We start from the raw sequence: 22,042 nt of genomic DNA, 5'->3' as shown, positions 1-22,042 counted from the left end.
CAGTCACCTCATCCCTTTCTAGCAGGATCTGATAATCCCCTCTACAAAGTCCAAACACCATTTTTTGAAGTGCCTCTGCTTCTGAACAGAGCTTGCTGGCCTTTGAAGGGAAGACTAGCCTGCTACAACAAACATATGTATGTTTTACATAATATTGGGCAATACACTTTCTAAATACTTTTGTGAATGGATCACTTTCCCTTCCAGTGTGCACAGAGGTGCATGAGGTAGGATCAATGTCCTCCTAAAATCCTGGCTGTACACTTATGGGCAAGGAATATTAGTAACTCATCTACGCAGACTGCAGAAAGAAGTGACTCACAGTCATGCCCAGCTATCTTCCCTCAGTGGATCAGAGATCCCATGCAGTATGCAGCCGCACCAGAGAAAATTAGTCAAAATGTTGACATAAGAATTTAAGAATATAAGAACATAAGACTGGCCATACTGGGTCAGACCGAAGGTCCATCTAGCCCAGTATCCCATCTTCCAACAGTGGCCAATGCCAGGTGCTTCAAAGAGAATTAACAGAACAGGTAATCATCCAGTGATTGATGACCTACCATATGGGGTAGATTCAACCACTCACTCATATGATTAAACCAAGCCCATCAAAAACCAAGCAGAAATTTAAAGAACTACTGTGAAAATTAGTCAAAATGGTTTAGCAATCATTCTAACAGCAAATAAGATTTTCATGGATTTTCATCAAACATTTTCAGATTTTTGAAAAATTGTTCCCAGTTTCAAAAACAAGAACATTTTCGTACTGGGAGATCTTGGCAGACCAGTAAAGTGCCTGAAACACTACTGCTTATTGCTAAAAGTAGGCAAGTTAGCAGGCCATAAGTGGGCCTGTGTAGCAGCCTTAGCATGACCGAGTCAGGAGGGGAGGGGGGTTGGGTGCCACAGAAAAGGCAGCTTGACCCCGCGTCCTTTCTGATGAGATCTCTGTTGAAATTGCTGAGATATGCATTTTAGGAAAACAGGAAGCTTGCCTATGTGTGCCCTCAGGGATGTGTCTGTTAGGGCTTCAAGGCATTCAAACTCTGAAAAAAACACATCTGGCTCATTGATGATCAGAAGGAAACCTCTTGCTTAACCTTTGAAATTGCTTGCTTATCAAGTTTTATTTGAGTGATGTGTTATTGTAATACTAATGAATAAATAAGGGAAGAAAGTTTGGGGTAGCTGTACTCTTCAAGGACTCTCCCCTCTGGACACATCTTGTGGTCCCCACCGGCAGATGGAAGATTGGCCATCAGAAGACTGCCGCTGTGCCACTCGAGAGGCACACCCAACTTTAGTAATTATTGAGGGTCGGGGGTGTTTTACTAACCTGTTGCGGACGTGTGTAAGTGCTTGAGACTAAGTAAAGTATATCTTTAAGTGAGAGCACTTTTGTGTTGTCCTGTTTGTGCCAGCCATCTATCTGTTGGACGGCCATGTCTCCCTTGATTTATTTCCTGACACCACCTCATACAGCGTAAAGTTACCAGGAGTTTCGGGTTGAAAGAACCCCAGATAACAATTTTGACCAACACAAACCTCCTTTTGTTACCAACATTTTAACCAGCTCTACTTGTTGTTTATTGCTTATATGACAGATCTTCATAAAACTATATTGGGTATTTCCCCAATTTTTCAAACACTGATTTTTGGGAAGGCCTTCAACTGACATTTGAGAAACCACACTACCCAAAATACAAGATCTAAGAACAAAAATTAACTTTGGAAAACTCCTTGGATTTAACAAGAACTTTGTGAAATTAAATGAAGAAAGACAATTTGTCTTTGGGCTGATAAATTTAGTAGCTTTGAACCTGTAATCTGGCTGCAATGTGGACAGTACAAAACTGTTACAAAAGATCTATACATAGCAAAATAAATGTATCTGGGTGGGTTTCAAACATGTATTTACAAAGAAACACACCTAGCTAATTTGTCAGAAATTACTGAACTTTGCTGCTAGCTGTAACCTATTGTCAAAGATGACTTTCATGTTTACTCTTCCTCAGCCCAATAGCTAGCAAGCACGTTAAGGGTGCAATTGCTTGTAAACTATGACATTTAACAAATCTAAATTTAAAACTTGATATTTTGACCCAAGGAAATGGGCTGCAAACAACTGCAAACACATTCATTTTTTATCATTCAACCTTCGAGAACCTGTACAGTCACCTTCACATAAAAGATTTTCATTAGAAACTATTATTAAATACAAACCTGCCAACCAAAAGGAAGCCATTTTTGTCCACAATGGAGAACATTCAGCTTCCCCCAACACTTCCTTTAAAGTCCTGTTATGGTGGTAAAAGGGTGTGACGTTTGGAGTCCACCCACAAAACCCCAGCCAGAGTGCTTTTTGCAGAACACTGCTACCAGCTGTGTCAACTTACACCAGCTGAGGACCTGGCCCTTAGGTTAAAAACATAGCTTAGCTCGCAAGTGGACATGAATTTTAGCACATTCATCCTTGCTCATTTACACAAAACTCACAAAATCACTACAAATTTGGTCCAAATTACAGGTCTTTCCTCAAGAGTAGATGAAGACTGGAGCAAAAAAAGATGATGCAAACTCAGATGAGCATTACCACCATATCTAGCTATTATTCCCTAGCAATCCAGTTCTGTTAGTTTTATTTCTCATGAAGACCAATTTACACACTCTTTAAACATCTATAAAGAATGGTTGTTAACATTAGGGGTACATACTGTAAGACTTCACTACCACACAGATTTTTTTTATGGCAAACTTCCAGCTATCTTTAATGGATATATTGAGAATGTTGGCCTATCACATATGCTTTTTACCTGGTTTGAAAATCCACTATGACAAAATGGACTACAGAGGGGGAAAGGACAAAGACACCGGAATTTAATATTTTCTAATGGCCCGATTCTGTTCTCAGTTACATCAACTACTAAAAGCATCTATGTGGAGGAACTCACTGGATTCAATGAATTTATTCTAGATATACACCAGAGTAATAGGAGATCAGAGTATGGCAGTAAGTAAATTGCATGGGAATCTCAGAACAAGTATTCTGTACATTCTATAGACGAGGGTTTAGGTCTCTTAGTCAAGGACTCAGCCTAGTCCACTTGGCCTGCACAGTGCTTTTGACAATTGTTTCAGATGTTCAACAAGAACAGTTCCTTCACCACTTTCAGCAAATTGCTCTCTACGACCTTTTGAAAGATAAAACTCAATAATTATACAATGATAAACTGAAAAAATGATTAAGGTTCCTACCAGCTGACTGCTAGATCATGGACTTTTAAAGTGCTGCTCAGCCTGTATACTCCAGATTTCAATGGCCGGGTGCATTCCTTGGCACGAGCAAGATAAGGGTTCACTTGAGTATCTATGGGAAATTCTGAATCCTAGGAAAAAAGAGAAGTATTAATTCTTGAGATTACTGCACAAGTTTGTGTAACAAATTATTTATCAATTTATTTTTGCATGTATACAGTTTTGTCTATTTTTTCCATTGCTCACTATTGGTTCTTTAGCATTGCTTCTAGTAAACTGCAGTCAGCCTCCAATCCTGCAAACACTAATGCATGTACTTAAAGCTAAGTACAAGTATGTTTGCAGCATTGGTGTCTATAAATGATAACACTGAGTATACTCAAAGACCTAATTATTTGTTTTTTCAATGCGTGTTCCACGGAGCATATTTCTGAAGCAATGTTAGTTGTTAAAAGTAGCCCAAACTCCATCCTTCTTTAAATCTGAAGACTACACCGCTCAACACAGTAGTACGTTTTCAAAGTACGATGCACATGTACATGTGAATACTGTGAAATATAATGGAAAATGATGACCAAGTTCTGCTGTCATTTATACCCAGGCAATGTTACTGAAGTTTATGCAAGTATATGAATGTAAATAAAAGGAAGAAATTGTTCTCGTGCTTTAATTAAAATAGCCATTTATGAATCTGCTGGTGGCGGCATGTATGGGGCTGAAAAGTGAAATTTGTTAAGCCAGCAGCATAGCAACACAATATAAAATTTAACCAAAATTCTACATGCCATAAATACTAGTTTCATAAACCACAGGGTGAACATCAGAAGAAAACTTGTTATGCAACATGTTGTTGTTTAACCAATAGAAATCTTTTTAGTTTGTTTAGCCAGCACTACAGCAAGAAGTTTGATATTGCTAATTTGCTAATTTAAAAACCCTGGATTCAATCTAAGGTTGCCAACTTTCTAATCGCACAAAACCGAATACCCCTGCCTCACCCCCTGCCCCGCCCCTTCTCCGAGGGCCCTCCCCCCACTCGCTCCATCCGCTCTCCCTCCGTCGCTTGCTGTACCCCACGCTCCAGGCTGGGGTACGGGGGGTATGGGCTCTGGATTGGAGGTGTGGACTCGGGGGGAAGGGATGAGAGGGCTGAGGTGCAAGAGGGGGCTCCAGGCTGGGACATGGGTGGCATGGGCTCTGGGCTGGGGGTGTGGGCTCTGGGGTGGGGTTGGGGATAAGGGGTTTGGAGTGCAGGAGGGGGCTCTGGGCTGTGGCAGGGGGTTGGGATGCAGGGGGGTGTGTGAAGGCTCTGGCAGGGGATGTGAGGTCTGGAATGGGGCCAGGGATGAGGGGTTTGGGGTGCAGGCAGGCGCTCAGGGCTGGGCAGGGGGTTGGGGTGTTGGAGGGCTGCGAGGTGCAGGCTCCGGGAGGGAATTTGTGTGTGGGAGGGGACTCCGGGCTGGGGCGGGGATTGGGGTGCAGGAGGGGGCCTGGGGTCCCAGCAGTGCTTACTGCGGCTCCCAGGAAGCGGCCATCAGGTCCCTGCACCCCCTAGGTTCATGGGCGGACAGGGAGGCTCCGTGCAGGGCCTTTGCTCTCGCAGGCATCATCCCCACAGCTCCCATTGGTCACGGTTCCCAGCCAAAGAGAGCTATGGAGCCGGCACTCAGGGCAGGGGCAGCGCGCACAGCCTCCCTGGCTGCCCATGTGCCATGGGTCTGCAGGGACCTGGCGGCCGCTTCCGGGAGCCATGTGGAGCCAGGGCAGGCAGGGAACCTGCCTTAGCCCAAGGCCCACACTGTGCCGCCGACCAGACTTTTAATGACCAGGTCAGCGATGCCGACTGAAGCCACCAGGACCTTTTCGACTGGGCATTCCAGTCAAAAACCGGACATCTGGCAATCCTAATTCAGTCCGGCACTGTAGCAAACTCATTTTCAGACAAATGTGACTTTAAACCACCTTTACACTTTCCCCAATCTTCAACCAATATTGTCTCCAGTGTAATTTAGAGCTGCATATGGGCTATAATTTGCGCGCTGGCTAAAGCAGTCCTACTTATGCTGTTTACTTTTTACTTACTCCTGTTCATTTATTTTTTGGGGAAATTAGGTCATTTATTTTTTAGGCACCAAGGGCCAGATTTGCAAAGGCATGTCAGTGCCTAAAGATGCAGGTAGCTTCTTTTGAAAATCCCAATAGGAGTCTAAGTGGGTTAGGTGCCTGAATCCACTGAAATCAATGGAATTTAGAAACCTAATCTACTCAGACACTTCTATAATTCCCACTAGGCACCTAAATATCTTTGAAAATCCATCCGTAAGGCCCTGATCCAAAGCCCATTGAAATTAATGGAAAGAATCCAACATCGACCTTAATGGGCTTTCAATCAGATCCTTAAATATAGTGTTATAGATACCTATCTTTCAGCATCCAAGTCTGAACTTTTTGGCAGACATTTAGATTGTATGTGCAATTTGTTATAAAGCAAAGATACCACAGGGATGATAAATACTTAGATTAGACTAATCTGCATTGTATTAGACAACCAGTATGGAATTGTACTATAGAGATGGGCTCAAACTGCACAACCAGGACTGGATTTCAAATGCCCAAATGTTCCACGGTGTTTAGATTACGGATTTAGGTCTGACCATCAGACAAATGGGACCAGTAGCAAAATTTTAACCTGACACAGATTTCAAACATTAGAAGGGTTAAGATGTGTTGAGCCAGGGATTTTGTCTAAGACCATCCTTAGTAATAAATTTGTTTTTTAAACAACTACCAGAAAAATAAAAAAGTATTAATATCTAGTCATCAGAAAAGCATATTTTTCTTAATCTAGGACAATACTGATAAACAGTGGATATGTCTCTATTTCCATATGGTTTTACAACATCACTTCTCTGATCAATGTAGACTCTTAAAAGTTTTCTAAAGATTAATCAACCAGCTAGAAGTTTTTATTACCTGCTCTAATAAGCCTGGCTACATGGGCTTTATTAAAAACAGATTGTCATTTAAGAAGGTCAGGAGAGTACTAATCTTATACAATATACATTAAGGACTTAAAAAAAAGTCCTTGTATCCTTAAAGGAATTCTAAATATTCAGCTGACTGTACATGTTTGCAACATTCCCAAATACACTGTTGAAAATAAGTTTCATACAGAAGATTAATTTACAGTGTTCTTTAAAATTCCCATCACCCAATCAGATTAAGAATGGAATAGGATCCATACATTATCTGAGTATGCGCAGATAGCAGGGATACAGACATTCTTTTTAGTGTTTGCACTAGTTCTTGAACTCAGTCAAGATTAAATTGAAGGAATAAGCATAGGACAATTAAATTCCAAAACTGCAGAATATTAGGAGGGTATTTTAATTCACATTTTAAAACCTCTCTATAATTCATGTTTCTTGCTACAGAGTTCTCTCACCACTTGGTATCCCCTCATGGTCAAGAATGACATTGCTGCTCCTTACTGTACTAGCGCCACCTGTTGACAGTCACTCAGATGCTGTGGCAGTCTCTTTACATGGTACCTTACTCACTGAGACAGCCCACCAGACAGATCACAGTCTTTAATCCACCCCTTTCAGGGTCCCCATTTTCCACACTAAAATCCAAAACTGTCTCTAACAGAAACAAAAGGCCTTCCACCTTCTCTGGGGCTCTTCTTCAGCCCATCCTCAGTTCAATCTGCTGCTGGGTTCAACTACCCCTGTGAAGGGCTTGTCCACTCCTTGGGGCTGGTAGGGGAACACAGTCCCACCCTTGACTCCTGGTTCCAGCCCAGGGCCCTGAATTAGGTTGGATCCTTTACCGACAATGCAGTTTTCCCTGAGCCACCTCCTACCTCTTTGCTCCCCTTCTGAATCTCCCAGTCTCTCCCTGGTTAGTCAGCATTTCCCCTAGACCTCTCTGCCTGCTGAGATTTTGACTCTTTCGTCTGTTTTAGTCAGCATCTCTCCCAGGCCTCCCTGCTCTTAGCTTCCTTTCTCTGCTCTGGCTTCCCTCTACTGAATCAAGGCCCTGACGACTATTCCCTCCAACTCTTTCTCCCACCTGGACCCCATCAGCACTTAAACCTGGCTATTTATATTCCTCACAGGTGGGATTCATCCTGTAATCAGGATTGGCTTAGCCCCAGGCTCTCCAGCCCAAGGGCAAGTCACCTTGTTACACTTCCTAAATAAGCTCCAACCCCAAAAAGTACCAAGTACAATGAAGTACTGTAGGAACCCTGGATTCTGTTGCCAGCTTGCTGCTAGCCTGATGGGTGATCTTGGGCAAATCATTTCACCACTGTGTGCTTCACTTTCCCCATCTATAAAATGACCTCCTCTGTAAAGTGCTTTGAGATCTACTGCTGAAAAGCTCATAATAATAATAGCTAGCACTGATAATTATTTATAAAGTAGTTCTTACAAAGGAATGCAACTGATTGTGGGGAAATTACAGTGACCAAGCTGCTTCAGGAACTGAATATGCACAAAGAGGAGGACATCTTCATCTCACAAGAGAGACACTTTTGCCTTCTCATAACTGTTGTTCTTCGAGATGTATTGTTCACGTCCATTCCAATAACGTAGGTGCAGGCTGCCATGAGGCCAAGGAGAATCAGGCATCCCCTTGAAGTTGTGGTGGGGATATTGCCTGAGAGTCTGGATGATGTCTGTTATTGCTTGGAATCGGGACTCCGGCAGGATTGCTCTCGCCTGTACCGAGTCTAATGAATTCTATTCTTTGGGTCAGTGACAGCGTTGACTTGTTCACATTGAGGAGGAGTCCTAGTCTCTCAAAGGTAGCTTTGACGAACCGGACATGAGACTCCACCAGCTCCCTGGAGCGCCCCCACAGCAGCCAGTCGTTGAGATAGGGATACACCTGTACCTGCCTCTTGCGGAGAAAGTCTGCGACCACCAACATGCCCTTGGTGAACACTTGGGAGGCCGTCGATAGATGGAATGGGAGCACAAACCTCAGGAAATGTCTGTGAGCCGGACAGATGACTATATGAAAGTATGCATCTTTCACGTCGAGGGCGGCGTACCAGTCTCCCAGATCCAAAGAAGGTATGATCGTGCTCAGGGAGACCATGCGGAACTTCAACTCCACCATGAACTGGTTGAGTCCTCACAGGTCTAGAATGGGTCTGAGACCCCCTTTGCCTTGGGGATAAGGAAGTATCGGGAGTAGAATTTCTTGCCCCTTAGCTCCTGATGAACCTCCTCCACTGCCCCTATGGCAAGAAGCAATTGCACCTCCTGGATAAGGAGTTGCTCGTGAGAAGGGTCCCTGAAGTGGGACGGGGAAGGAGGGGTGGGAGGGAGGGAAGGAGCAGAACTGGAGAAAATATCCCACTTCTACTGTGCAGAGCACCCAACAGTCCAACATTATTTGTGATCAAGCATGATAGAAGTGGGACAGACTATTCATGGAGCATGGGGAAGGATCCGGAATCACAGCAGATGCACTGTCCTCAGGTGTCCCTTCAAAAGCCTTGTTTGGAGCCCAACAATGGCTTGGTCAGACCCTGGCCCTGCCCTGAAGGTGGGTTTGAAGGCTCGTGCCTGTTATTTTCTGCCCTACGGCGGTAGAAGTCCTGCCTTGGGTGGGGCTGGTACTGCCGCTTCTGCTGCAGCTGGGGCTTGAAATGCTTGCACTGGGTAGCCGGTGTGTGCATTCACAATGACTTCATAGTTGCACTAGAGTCTTTCAGGCTGTGTAGCTTTGAGTCGGTCTGGTCTGAGAACAGCCCTGTGCCCTCAAAGGGAAGGTCTTGCAAGGTGTGTTGAACTTCCGGAGGTAACCCGGACACTTGGAGCCAGGAAGTTCATCTCATCACCACCCCCGAGGAGAGGGTATGGCCAGCTGAATCAGCCGAGTCAAGGGAGGCCTGTAGGGAGGTCCTCACTACTGCCTTCCCCTCCTCGACTATGGTGGAAAATTCCACCCTTGACTCTGCTGGAAGCAATTCCTTATACTTAGACACAGAAGTCCAAGAATTAAAGTTGTATCTTCTGAAGATAGCCTTCTGGTTGGCTATCCTCAGCTGGAGGCCCCTGCAGCATAGATCTTCCCACCAAAGAAATTCATGCATTTAGCTTCCTTAGACTTGGGGGCCGGTGGCTGTTGCCTGACGCCCCTTTTCATTTACCGCCGAGACCACCAGGGAGCAAGGGTGTGTGTCAAGGTTCCTTCCCCACTCTGAACTCTAGGGTACAGATGTGGGGACCTGCATTAGAACCTCTAAGCTTAACTACCAGCTTAGATCTGGTTTTGCTGCCACCACCCAAATTATTTATGAGTCATTTGGGGAACTCTGTCTACCTCCCCCCAGAATATTTCCCTCCCAAGTACTATAACCCTTCCCTGGGTAGCCTTGAGAGACTTTTTCACCAATTTCCTGGTGAACACCTATCCAAACCCTTGGATCTTAAAACAAGGAGAAATTAACCATTCACCCTCCTTCTCCCCCCCCCCCCCCCAATTGCTGGTGAGTCCAGATCCAACATCCTTGGATCTTAAAACAAGGAAAAATCAATCAAGTTCTTAAAAAGAAAGCTTTTAATTAAAGAAAGAAAGGTAAAAATCATCTCTGTAAAATCAGGATTGAAAATAACTTTACAGGGTAATCAGATTCAAAGAGCCAAGAGGAACCCCCTCTAGCCTTAGGTTCAAAGTTACAGCAAACAGAGGTAAACCCTCTAGCAAAAGGAACATTTACAATTTGAGAAAACAAAGATAAACTAACACGCCTTGCCTGGCTGTTACTTACAAGTTTGAAATATGAGAGACTTGTTCAGAAAGATTTGGAGAGCATGGATTGATGTTCGGTCCCTCTTAGTCCCAAGAGCAAACAACACCCAAAACAAAGAGCACAAACAAAAGCCTCCCCCCCAAGATTTGAAAGTATCTTGTCCCCTTATTGGTCCTTTGGGTCAGATGTCAGCCATGTTACCTGAGCTTCTTAACCCTTTATGGGTAAAAGGATTTTGGTGTCTCTGGCCAGGAGGGATTTTATAGTATTGTACAAAGGAGGGTTTTTACCCTTCCCTTTATAGTTATGACAGTGTGGGTGCGAGAAGAGGTACTCGCAGCCTTTGGAAGGAACAAAGTACATCCTCTCTATGCCCCTGGTGGTGGGCGGAATGGAGGCTGAAGTCTGCCACAGGGTCTTATTAGTGTTTTGAATGGTCTTTATTAGCGGTAGCACCACCCAGGAAGGACCTTCTGGGGCAAGAATGTCTACCACAGGGTCCTCTGCCTCGACCACTTCCTCCGCCTGCAGGCCCACGTTGCAGGCAATGCAACAGAGCAGGTCTTGGTGTGCCCTGTGGTCAATAGGCAGGGGCCCCGAAGCTGACGTCCCTGCTACCACCTCATTGGGCTAGGAAGATGAGGTGGCAAGTGGTGGTCCTCCTGTCCCTCGAGCTGCCTGGGTTGCTCCTGGACTGTATCAGGCTCTGCCACTGGCTCAGCAAAGGTGGCTGTTTCGTGGACTAGCAGCAGGTCCTGAACTGGTTCTGACCCCACCTCTGCAGTCTGAGGGGGTGGCTTGGCAGGGCCGGCTCCAGGGTTTTGGCCGCCCCAAGCAGCCAAACAAAAACAAAACAAAAAAAGCAGCGATCGCGATCTGCAGCAGCAATTCGGCGGGAGGTCCTTCGCTCCGAGCAGGAGTGAGGGACCCTCTGCCGAATTGCTGCCAAACAGCTGGACGTGCCGCCCCAAGCACTTGCTTGGTAAGCTGGTGCCTGGAGCCGGCCCTGTGGCTTGGAGAGGGCAGCTTCAGCTCCCCGAGGGGCAGGTCTCTCTCTAGGTGACTGGGAAGGGCGGCATCACGAGGTCACAGACCTAGAACCCCTGGAAGGGATACCCTTGGCCTGATAGTAAGCCCAGGGGTTCTAAAAGGGCCATTGTGTGGGGGGTTGCCACTGTGGCTGCCAGACCACACATGCATCCCTTTGGCGCCTGCCCAACCTGTGCCAACTGCGCCTTGAATAATATGAGTCAGCATCAGACGCTGAAGAGCCCAAGCGCAATGACAAGGGCAGTGCCAAAGCCCCATGTGCTGGCCACCGGTGTCGTGTGGAAGAGGCAAGGGACCAGTGTCGCGACAATCTTGCCGAGGATTGGTGCCAGCGATCAGCTGCTGGGCTCCAGAGCCACTTGTCGGTACCAGTACTGCAAGGGTGTTGTGGACTGGTGCCGATCTGTCCTCAGTGCGAGGGAGATAGCTCACCGTGTCCCCGGTGCCAGGCGTGTTCCTGCTGGACTTGGTGTCAGGGAATGATGTTGCGGCGATAGGGATCGGGTCCGCTGCATCGTGGTGGGTTTGCCTCTGGACGGTACCGGTCTCAACAGTACTGGAGACTTGTCCCTAATAACTGGGGGCTGATCTGCAGTCATCTCTATGAGATCTCTTGCGGCTTCAAAAGTGTCCGGGGTGGAGGCTGGCTCCAACACCTCCATCTGGCACTGCCCTGCCTGAGAGTCGCAGTGTGCCAGACTCGACGGTGCCTTCTGGGGCTCCGGAGTTGACAGCACTGACTATTGCTGTCCGGGAGCCAGGTCCTTCCTTATGTGCAGCGATGCATCCCCTGGCAGTCTTGCAGCTCTCAGAGGAGAGCGCCCTCTCTCAGTCTTTTTATGTCACTTGTGGGGCACCGAGGAAGTAGAGCGGTGCTGGGCCACTGCTCCCTGTTGCTGTGCCGAGGATCACCAGTGCTGAGGGTCTCTCATACTAGAATGCTTCCTTGGCCCCGAGTCACGAACCGATGCAAAGCACTCCGCACCGACACGCTTGGCCTGAGCCTTGGCAGTCTGAAGTCGCTGGATGAAGTGGGGATTCCATGAGCAGCTGCTTCAAAGGGAAATCCCGCCACTTTTTCGTCCTAGGTTTAAAAGCCCTGCAGATTTTGCAACGCTCGATCTCATGTGCCTTCCCCAAACACCTCAGGCAAGAGTCGGGGGGTCACTACTTGGTATGGGCTTGTGGCATGTGCTACAAGACTTAAAGCCCTGGGCTTGCGGCCCAAGAAGGGGTTGATGGGATAGGGAAAGATCCCACTCACATACACCTATACTAACAACTATAACTATACTAACAACTACAAAACAAGAAGAACTAGATTAGGTAACTACACCAAGGGAGCACTTGCAAAGCTAGTGAGTCACCATTCCAACGGCTGCCACAGATGGTAAGAAGGAACTGATGGGGGGTCGGATCGGCAGGGTCATATATTGAGCGCCATGAAGGCGCCACTCCAGGGGGCTCCCCAGCTGCCCCAACAGGAGCTGCTATGGGAAAAAGTTTCCAATGATCGTGCACGCGGCGCACCCGCACCTGATTGGAATCGACTTGAACAAGTATTTGAAGAAGAACAGTCATTTATCAGTATCTCTGAAGCTGTTTTTCCAGAGAAGTACATGTACAAAACTTTAACAACATAGTTTATTTTAAGGATTTCTTCTTTGAGTCAGGCAATGTCTACGCAGTCCCACAGTGCGGACTATGGAGGTGTGAACTGAAGAGAACACCAGGGAGTTCCATTCTAAGTACCTCATGTGGATGTGGTACCTAGCTCACATTAGCATAGTCCTGTCGTTAACAGCGACTAGGTACCAGTTTGCACCAGCAGCATCCATATGGGGCACTTACTGTGCAACTCTTTGGTGCACTTTACAATTCACAGCCCCACAGTCCACCCCCGTAGTTTGAAATGTAGACAAGTCCAAAGTCTGTTATACAGTTTTTCATGTGATATATATTCAGTCTTTTTAAAGAAACTTTAGATACTACTTTCACAGAGTATTGGATTTTACTCTCTTTAATACACTTTTAAACTGTTTCTTTAAAGAATAAGAATTTGTCCCCTTCTATGCAAGCCCTGTTCACTTATTGGCCTACAATGTCCCCTTTCTTATCTCATTAGAGATATTGTAGCTGCCATTGCAATTAAGCATCGCTGTACTATTTCCGTCCTGAGATTCTGCCATGGCTTAGGCCAGCATCAGCTGGCACAAACTCTTCAGTCAGAGTACATTACTGTGATTAATTTAACTGTTTAAATGCTTCACTCCTTAAGAGTGTGAATCCTGTATTATTCTGGAACATGAAATTCATCCTTAACTATGAAAATCCTATTACACCTCAAGGCCCAGATGGTGTAAATAGCGGTAGCTCCACTGATGTCCAATTTAAATGTGATTTCAGTGGAGCTACCCCAATTTACATTAACTGAAAATCTGTCTCTCTAATATAATCAGTCAGACTTACTACTAAGGTAACTACTTTGCGTGGAGTTCAGAACTGGAGCCAGTTTTAGATTCTGCCTAGTGCAGTGAACATTTAGTACTAATCTTTTTGTTTATTAACTTACACAGAATAATACTTAGCTCTTAAATAGTGCCTAACATCAGTAGATCTCAAAGCGCTTCATAATCTTTAATGTATTTATCCTCACAACATCGCTGTAAGGTAGGGAAGTATTATTATCCCGTTTTACAGATGGGGAACTGAGGGACAGAAAGGCTATAATGAATTGCTCACAGTCACATCAGAAGTCCATGGTAAAGAAGGAAATTGAACCAGGTCTCCCCAGTCCTAGGCTAGTGCCCTAACCACTGGTCCATCCTTCCTCACGTTTCTTCCCCTCTTCAGTTTTCATGATGGGCTAGCTCAGTGTGGAGCTTCTGAATCCTGGTCTACAAAGGAACCCAAACCTGCTCCCTTTGAAGTCATAGTACTCAACTGAGATCAGGACTGGACCCCAAGGTAATAACAGTTATTTAGCATTGTGAAATAAATACACAATCCTTATATGGAGAGTATCATTCAACAAAAATGTGACAGTCGAACTGTGCTCTCTGATTGGAAGGTGCATGCCAACAAGTTTTGGCAGAGACAGGAACTCTTCATTGTCTAATCCTCATTCTGTGCTCAAGCACTAAACCTCAGAGCAGTAGGAAATCATCAGTGCACGTCAGCTGAGATGTAGGACACTGAGGATTTCTTGCAAATGCAAACATTGACTGCAAAAATGTACGCTATTTCAATATCAACAATAAGAATTTGACACAAAAGTCAAAGAAATGGAAAAGTTAAGATCCCAAAGCAATGTGTACTTATTATTATGTATTAGTTTTGTTTGCTCTAGCATCCACAATGTGCCAGATGTTTGTATTACATTGCACACTAAAGGCCTTACGCGTCTCTCTCCACGCTATGTACAAGACAGAATAATGCATTTCCTGACTGTAAAATTAAACATTCTATTACTTTGTCATCAAAGGCGAAGAACACTGACTTCTAAATAGTGAGAGAATGTCCATGACCTTGGCCATTCTGAAAACAATGGCCTTAGTCTCTGCTGATACTGAAAACAATTGACCCTTCTATAAGCCCAGAGTGTCATTTTACAAGTCAAAGTATCTTTGTTATTTAAAATTACAGTGAAATGGATTGTGTCAGCCAATCGCAATGCCAGGATGATGTCAGATATTACTACTACTACCTCTTATATAGTCATACCATAGATCTCGAAACATCTTACAAAAGGGAGTAAGTATCATTATCTCCATTTGACAGATAGGGAAACTGAGGCACGGAGAAGTGAAGTAAAATGTCCAAGGTGTCTCAGCAGGTCTATGAGAGTGCCGGAATATAATCCAGGTCTCCCAACTTCCAGTTCAGTGCTCCATCCACTATTTTACAAATGGGAAACTGAGGCATAGAGAGGCTAAGTAATTTGCCCAAGATCACCCAGGAAAGGTATAGCAGAGCTAAGAATTGGACTCACATCTCCTGAGCCCTAGTACAGTGCCTTAACCATCAGACCATCCTTCCTACCAAGATATTAAGATACTTATCTGCTTATTAACCCAATTTACAAATCTCCTGAGGTACCTAAAGGGGTTCTTCCTTCTCTGTCCTGTATCTTTACTGTGGGGACACATTCCCACCTCTGATAGCAGCACTCTTCAGGACAACTTTGTGGCCCTCAGTCAGGATTTTTCTGAGAAAATATTATGGGGCCCTCCCTTACACTAACAGATTTTTCAGGAGTGAGACTCAACAGTAATTTTAGATAGGAAGTTTGAGTACCATTACAGTAAGATTAGTGCAGCTGCCTGAATGCAGAGTCCACCAATTTTTCTGCTGTGTCCTGCTGCTGCCTGGTTTGAATTAATACTTGTTCTAGGGCTTCCACTTCAGATCAGTAACAACCCAGCATGCACAATATGACTCAGAAGTTCCAAAGCACATAAGCACAGGGGCTTTCAAAATACACTGTGTACTCTGGCGATCTACTATGCGGGGAACACCAGAATACAAAGCAGAAATAGGGGCCAGCAGATAGGCTGGCAAACATCTCTGCCAAAACTTATGGAACACAAATGGTGTGTGAGTGGAATTTATCTAAATCAGTCCCAAAATTCAAGAAAGGTTTGACATAGTGTAAGAGATATGTAAAGTATTAGGAAGTATTGTGCATCTAAATTAGTGCATTCATGTCAAATCTCAGCCTTGTCTATATCAATGCAGCTAAAATGCTAGGATCCTGCTTTGCCAGCTGTTTTAGATGGAAGTCTAAGCAGTCAACTTCACTAGGCAAATGTCAGCAGAGTCAAACTTGTTACCTTGCTTGCAAAATGTGAGCGCATTATTAAGAGGGAGATTGCCAGAAAGCAACTCAGTGACTCAAAAATCTATGTGGTGAGGAGCAGGAATCTATTTCCATTTCAAAAAATCATTTGACAGCTCTGCAACATCAGTTTGTAGCTCTACTTTGAAAATTACATCTTTCTACATCTGCAATGATATTAGTCACTGACTTGCAACTTCCAAACTTGTAAACATAGATCAGTCATTGAATCATAGAAATGTAGGGCTGGAAGGGACCTCGGGAGATCATCTAGTCCAGCTTCCTGCGCTGAGGCAGGACCAAGAAATAGACCATCTATGACAAAGGTTTGTCCAACCGGCTCTTAAAAATCTCCACTGTTGGGGATTCCACAATTAGGGCTGGCTCCAGCTTTTTTGCCGCCCCAAGCGGCAAAGAGAAAAAAAAAACAACAAAAGAAAGCCGCGATCAGCGGCACTTTGGCGGCTGCTCTACCGCGCCGCTTCATTCTTCGGCGGCCGGTCCTTCCCTCTGAGAGGGACTGAGACACCCACCGCCAAATTGCCACCGAAGACCCGGACGTGCTGCCCCCTTCCATGGGCCGCCCCAAGCACCAGCTTGCTGCGCTGGTGCCTGGAGCCGGCCCTGTCCACAACCCCCCTTGGAAGCCTATTTCAGTACTTAACTATTCTTAGTTAGAAAGCTTTTCCGAATATCTAACCTAAATCTCTCTTGCTGCAGATTAATCCAATTACTTCTTGTCCTACCTTCAGAGGACATGGAGAACAATTGATCGCCATCCTCTTCATAACAATCCTTAACATAGCTGAAGACTGTTATCAGGTCCTCCCCTCAGTCTTCTTTTCTGATGACTAAACCTGCCCAGTTTTGTTAACTTTCCTCATGCTTCTGGTTTTCTGAACCTTTTCTCATTTTTGTTGCTCTCCTCTGAACTCTCTCTAATTTATCCACTTCTTTCCTAAACTGTGGCACACAGAATTGGACACAATACTTCCACGGAGGCCTCACCAGTGCAGAGCAGAGAGGGACAACTACCTCCCATTTCTTATGTACAGTTCTCCTGTTAATATATGAATATTAGTCTTTTTAACAACTGCAACACATCATTGACTCATATTCAATTTGTAATCCACTCTAACACCCAGATCCTTTTCAGCAGTACTACCACCTAGACAGTTATTCCCCATTTTGTAGTTGTGCTTCTGATTTCTCCTTACTAAGTATAGTACTTTGCATTTATCTTTATTGAATTTCATCTGGTTGATTTCAGACCAATTCTTTAATTTTTCCAGGTCATTTTGAAATAGAATGATGTCCTCCAAAGTGCTTGCAACCCTTCCCGGCTTGATGTCATATACATATTTTATAAGCATATTCTCCACTCCATTATTCAAGTTATTAATGAAAATATTGACTATCATTGAACTCAGGACTGCCCCCTGTGCAACTACATTAAATACACCCTCCCAGTTTGATAGGAAGCCATTGATAACTACTCTTTGAGTATGATCTTTCATCCAGTTGTGCAACCACCTTATAGTATTTCATCTAGACCACATTTCCCTGGTTAGTTTATGAGAATATTATGTGGGACTGTGTCAAAAGCCTTACTAAAATCTAGATATATCACATCTACTGCTTCCTCCCTGTTCACTAGCCAGTAACCCTGTCAAAAGAGGAAATTAGGTTGGTTTGGCATGATTTGTTTTTGACAAATTCATGTTCCTTATAACCCTATTGTCCTCTAGGTAGTTACAAACTGTTTATTAATTTCTTCAAGTATTTTTCTAGGTATCAAAGTTAGGCTATAATTCCCCAGGTCCTCTTTGTTTCACTTTTTAAAGATAGGTACTATGTTTGCCCTTCTCCAGTCCTCTAGAATCTCACCTGTCCTCCATGAGTTCTTGAAGATAATTGCTAACAGTTCTGAGATTGCTTCATCTAGTTCTTTAAGTACCCTAAGATGAATGTCATCAAGCCCCTTGAATGCTGACTTGAATACATCTAACTTATCTAACTGTTCTTTAATATGTTCTTTCCCTATTTTGGCTTGCGTTCCTTCCTCTTTGTTCTTAATATTAATTGTATTGAATATCTAATCACAATTAATCTTTTTAGTCAAAACCGAAGCAAATATATATATATATCCAAGAGGCATATCATGTGAAAGGCAGATGATTGCTCCTCTGTATCTATCAGTTTATTCATTTTAAAAGGAAATAATGAGATGTTCACAAATGAATAGGGGTATGGGGTGGGAGGGAGAATTGTGAAGCTTAGTTCTTATTATTTATCTACAGTATATGTCCAAATACCCTCACAAAGTGCTTACTTGTCTGGCTGCCTAACTGTTTTCAGTGTACGAAATATTCTTCTCTTGGCTATATCCAAAAATGAAGAATGAGTATGTATTTTTGTAATTGGAAAAGCACCATTTAGATCAGCTATTTTAACCTTACTCTCACCTGCAGGAAAAGAAAGAAAGGGAAACAAGTGCATCTTCTTTTAAAAAGGGTTGTTCATGTCACTATTTTAGGAAGGTGTTTATATGTTTTGATCGTGCATTTATATTTTGGAGGACACAATTGCCTTTAAAAGAAAAGTTATCTATATACAAGCAAGTCTAGTAGAAAGAATCAGTATTGACTACAGTAACATTATGAGATCTTCTCCAGAAAAACTGCTTTTGCAGCAAAGAAACATTTAAGATAGGAGCTTCTAGCAGTTTAGAAAGCAGGTTAGGTAGTCACGGTCTGTGATCCACTCACAGGACTGTTTGGAGATTCCTAGATCTTTTCAAACCAGTTCAGCCCCTCTCTAGGATGAATTTAGTGAAGTAAAAATATAATCTTTAGAGGTGTCAATTTGATGTAACATGTTAAAAATGTATCTTCTATTCATGGAATTATATTTTATTTTCTATTGTTTTGAATAGTACTAGAATGCCACATAAAAATGATAGAGACAAGGTAGAGGAGGCAATATATTTTATTGGACCAACTTCTATTGGCGGAAGAGAAATTTCAAGCTTCACAGAGCTGTTCTTCAGGTGTGGAAAAAGTATTCAGTGACATAGCTAAATACAAGCTGGGACAGATGTGTTAACCTCTTATGTTTAACAATGTCACAGGAGACCACTTAATTGCCCACTTCATTTTAACAACTGTGCAGTCATAGGACAAAGGAGGGTTAGTAGGTTACAAATTGTTGTAATGAGCCATAAAACCAGCATCTCTGAGTCCATGATTTTTAGTGTCTAGCAGAGTGATGAATTTAAATTCCCAAGCTTGTCTTTTGAAGGTGTTGTATAGGTTTCCTTTGAGGATGAGAACTGAGAGGGTTATTCCTTCCCCCACTTTTCACAATTTATAACCTGCTAACTTTTTTCCTACAACTGCAGAGGTGTTAATTGCCCACTTCATTTTAAGTGATCCCTGAAGCAGGAATTAACCCTTTATGCTTAACAATCTGTCCCGACCTGTATTTGGGTGTGACTAAGGCTACAAATCTGTCTCAGATTCGGGCCAGATTGCTAGATTAGGGCCACAGAGGTCATAGATTCTGTGATTTTTCATGACCTCCAGGACATTTGGGCTTGGGCTGTCAGCCCCAGATGAAAGGGCTTGGGCTGTCAGTTCCACCTCCCGCCCCCCTTCCAGTGGCAGGGATTGGGCTTCAGCCCCACATTGGGGGGCTTGGGCTTCCATGAATTCTTGTTTATTGCCTGCAACCTGTCTGTGACTTTTACTAAAAATACTCGAGAAAAAATCTTAACCCTAGCTGTGACACTCTGACTACTTGCCTCTCTCATATCCTGGGACCAATATGGCTACAATAACCCTACAAACATAAAAATGATTACTTATATTTTCAAAAGGGACTGGTGAGTTAGCGTACTTCTATTTCACTGCTCTACAGCCAAAATGCTTCTGAAATAAATGTAGTCAAACTTTACTAATTCTGGGTCACTGAGAACGAAAATGATGCTTAAAATTGTTGATTGGCTCTAGTTTTCAAGATATGCTATTGGGTCACTATATACGACCCTTGACTTGGGAATGGCGGAGGATAAGTGAGTTATAAAGGGAAGGGATCTCAATTTAAACCAGAAATGACTAAAATACATCTTTGACTGGATCTATGAAGAAATCTATGACTGGGTTTGGACAGTACTTGCTTTTTAGGCAAAACAATGAATGATGCAATCTGAAGCTGGTATTGTGTCATACATTATATGAATTGCATCATGTTATTCCTAGAAGTCATGGATGATGCAATCATAACAAAGCTTACATCACTCTGCTGAACAAATTGCCCTATATCAGCTCTAGAAATCATACAGTGTCGTGCTCTCTTATTTGTCAGTGTTTGATTTTGCAAAGGGACACATTTCTGTTTAGCCAAAGTGAGCAGAGATGCCTCGTACTTGTGTGAACAGTGCAGATAACTTCTGCTACGTTTGTGGTGAAGTGACTTTTGCATCACAAAAGCGCAGTATAACCACTATGGTTAAGAAAGTCTATCACCTTTATTTTGGCTGCAAAATTGGAGATCAGGACAAGAGGTGGGCCCCATACATATGCTGCAACACTTGTGCAACAAATCTTCGCCAGTGGTTGAACGGAAAAGGAAATCTATGCCTTTTGCAGTGCCAATGATTTGGAGAGAGCCAACAGATCATACCAGCAATTGTTACTTCTGCATGGTGCCTGCAGTTGGGAAAGGTGTGTCAAAGAAGAAAAAGTGGACTGTGCATTATCCAAACATTCCATCAGCTATACGCCCAGTACCCCACGGAGAAGGACTGCCGGTTCCTGATGCACCAGAATCATTCTCACTTGAGTCAGACGAGGAAGAGGATGAAACTTCTGGTCCTGAACCATCAATGTCAGAGGACCCACATTTTCTCCCATCCTCCTCCTCTGAACCACACCTCATAACACAAGGTGAACTGAATGACCTTGTCAGGGATTTGGAACTACCCAAGAGTAAGGCAGAGCTGTTGGGCTCCAAACTACAGCAGCGGAATCTCCTGGCAGGTGATGTTAGGGTTTCCATGTTCCGTGACCGTCAAAAGGATCTTGTCCCATTCTTCTTCATGGAAGGTGATCTTGTAGCCTGCAACAACATCGATGGTGTGATGGCAGCCCTCAACATCATTCACCATCCAGATGAGTGGAGACTGTTCATCGATTAATCGAAGACGAGTCTTAAAGCTGTTTTACTGCATAATGGCAATGTTTTGCCATCAATTCCAGTTGGTCATGCAGTCCATATGAAGGAAACCTATGACAACATGAAACAACTTTTGAGGTGCATAAACTATGACCAACATCAGTGGCAGCTTTGTGGCGATTTGAAGGTTGTTGCTCTCTTGCTTGGTCTGCAGACTGGATACACAAAGTACTGCTGTTTTCTCTGCGAATGGGATAGTCGTGCAAGAGATTCCCACTACATCAAGAAAGACTGGCCACTCTGACAGTCATTGGAGCCTGGGAGGAAAAGTGTTCAGCATCCACCACTTGTTGTATCAAGGAAGATCTTGTTACCACCCTTACACATCAAGCTGGGTCTGATGAAGAACTTTGTCAAGGCCACTGACAATACACAAGCAGCTTTCAAGTACCTCCGTGGAAAATTTCCAAGGTTAAATTTTTTTTTTTAATGGAGATATCCCATCTCCTAGAACTGGAAGGGACCTTGAAAGGTCATAGAGTCCAGCCCCCTGCCTTCACTAGCAGGACCAAGTACTGATTTTGCCCCAGATCCCTAAGTGGCCCCCTCAAGGATTGAACTCACAACCCTGGGTTTAGCAGGCCAATGCTCAAACCACTGAGCTATCCCCCCCTTAAGTGAAGCTAAGATAAAGGAAGGTGTCTTTGTTGGTCCTCAGATTCGTGAACTTCTTCGAGATGATGCATTTGACCATGCACTGCGTGGCAAGGAAAAGATGGCATGGAAAGCCTTCCAGTTAGTGGCAATAAATTTTCTCGGAAACAACAAGGCAGACAACTACAGGTTGTTGGTGGAAAACCTCCTCAAGGCATACAAAAGCCTTGGTTGCAACATGTCACTAAAGATACATTTTTTGCACTCTCATCTAGATTTTTTTCCACCAAACTGCA

The 22,042-nt window shown here is 44.0% G+C and overlaps 1 protein-coding gene across 4 annotated transcripts in view; it reads right to left on the bottom strand.

The window, feature by feature from the left end:
• SPAG16 (sperm associated antigen 16) overlaps positions 1-22,042 on the bottom strand; it is a 786,899-nt gene that overhangs the window by 646,852 nt on the left and 118,005 nt on the right. For all 4 annotated transcript variants that reach the window (XM_065562140.1, XM_065562142.1, XM_065562143.1 and 1 more), the window contains one exon: positions 3,259-3,389. In XM_065562140.1, coding sequence (XP_065418212.1) covers positions 3,259-3,389 — 131 coding nt within the window. The remainder of the gene's footprint in view (positions 1-3,258; positions 3,390-22,042) is intronic.

Source organism: Chrysemys picta, chromosome 11 (assembly GCF_011386835.1).
Source record: "Chrysemys picta bellii isolate R12L10 chromosome 11, ASM1138683v2, whole genome shotgun sequence".
In the NCBI taxonomy this organism is placed as follows: domain Eukaryota; kingdom Metazoa; phylum Chordata; order Testudines; family Emydidae; genus Chrysemys; species Chrysemys picta.
Note: the sequence above shows the minus strand (reverse complement) of the source record. Positions and strands in the feature narration are given on the sequence as shown.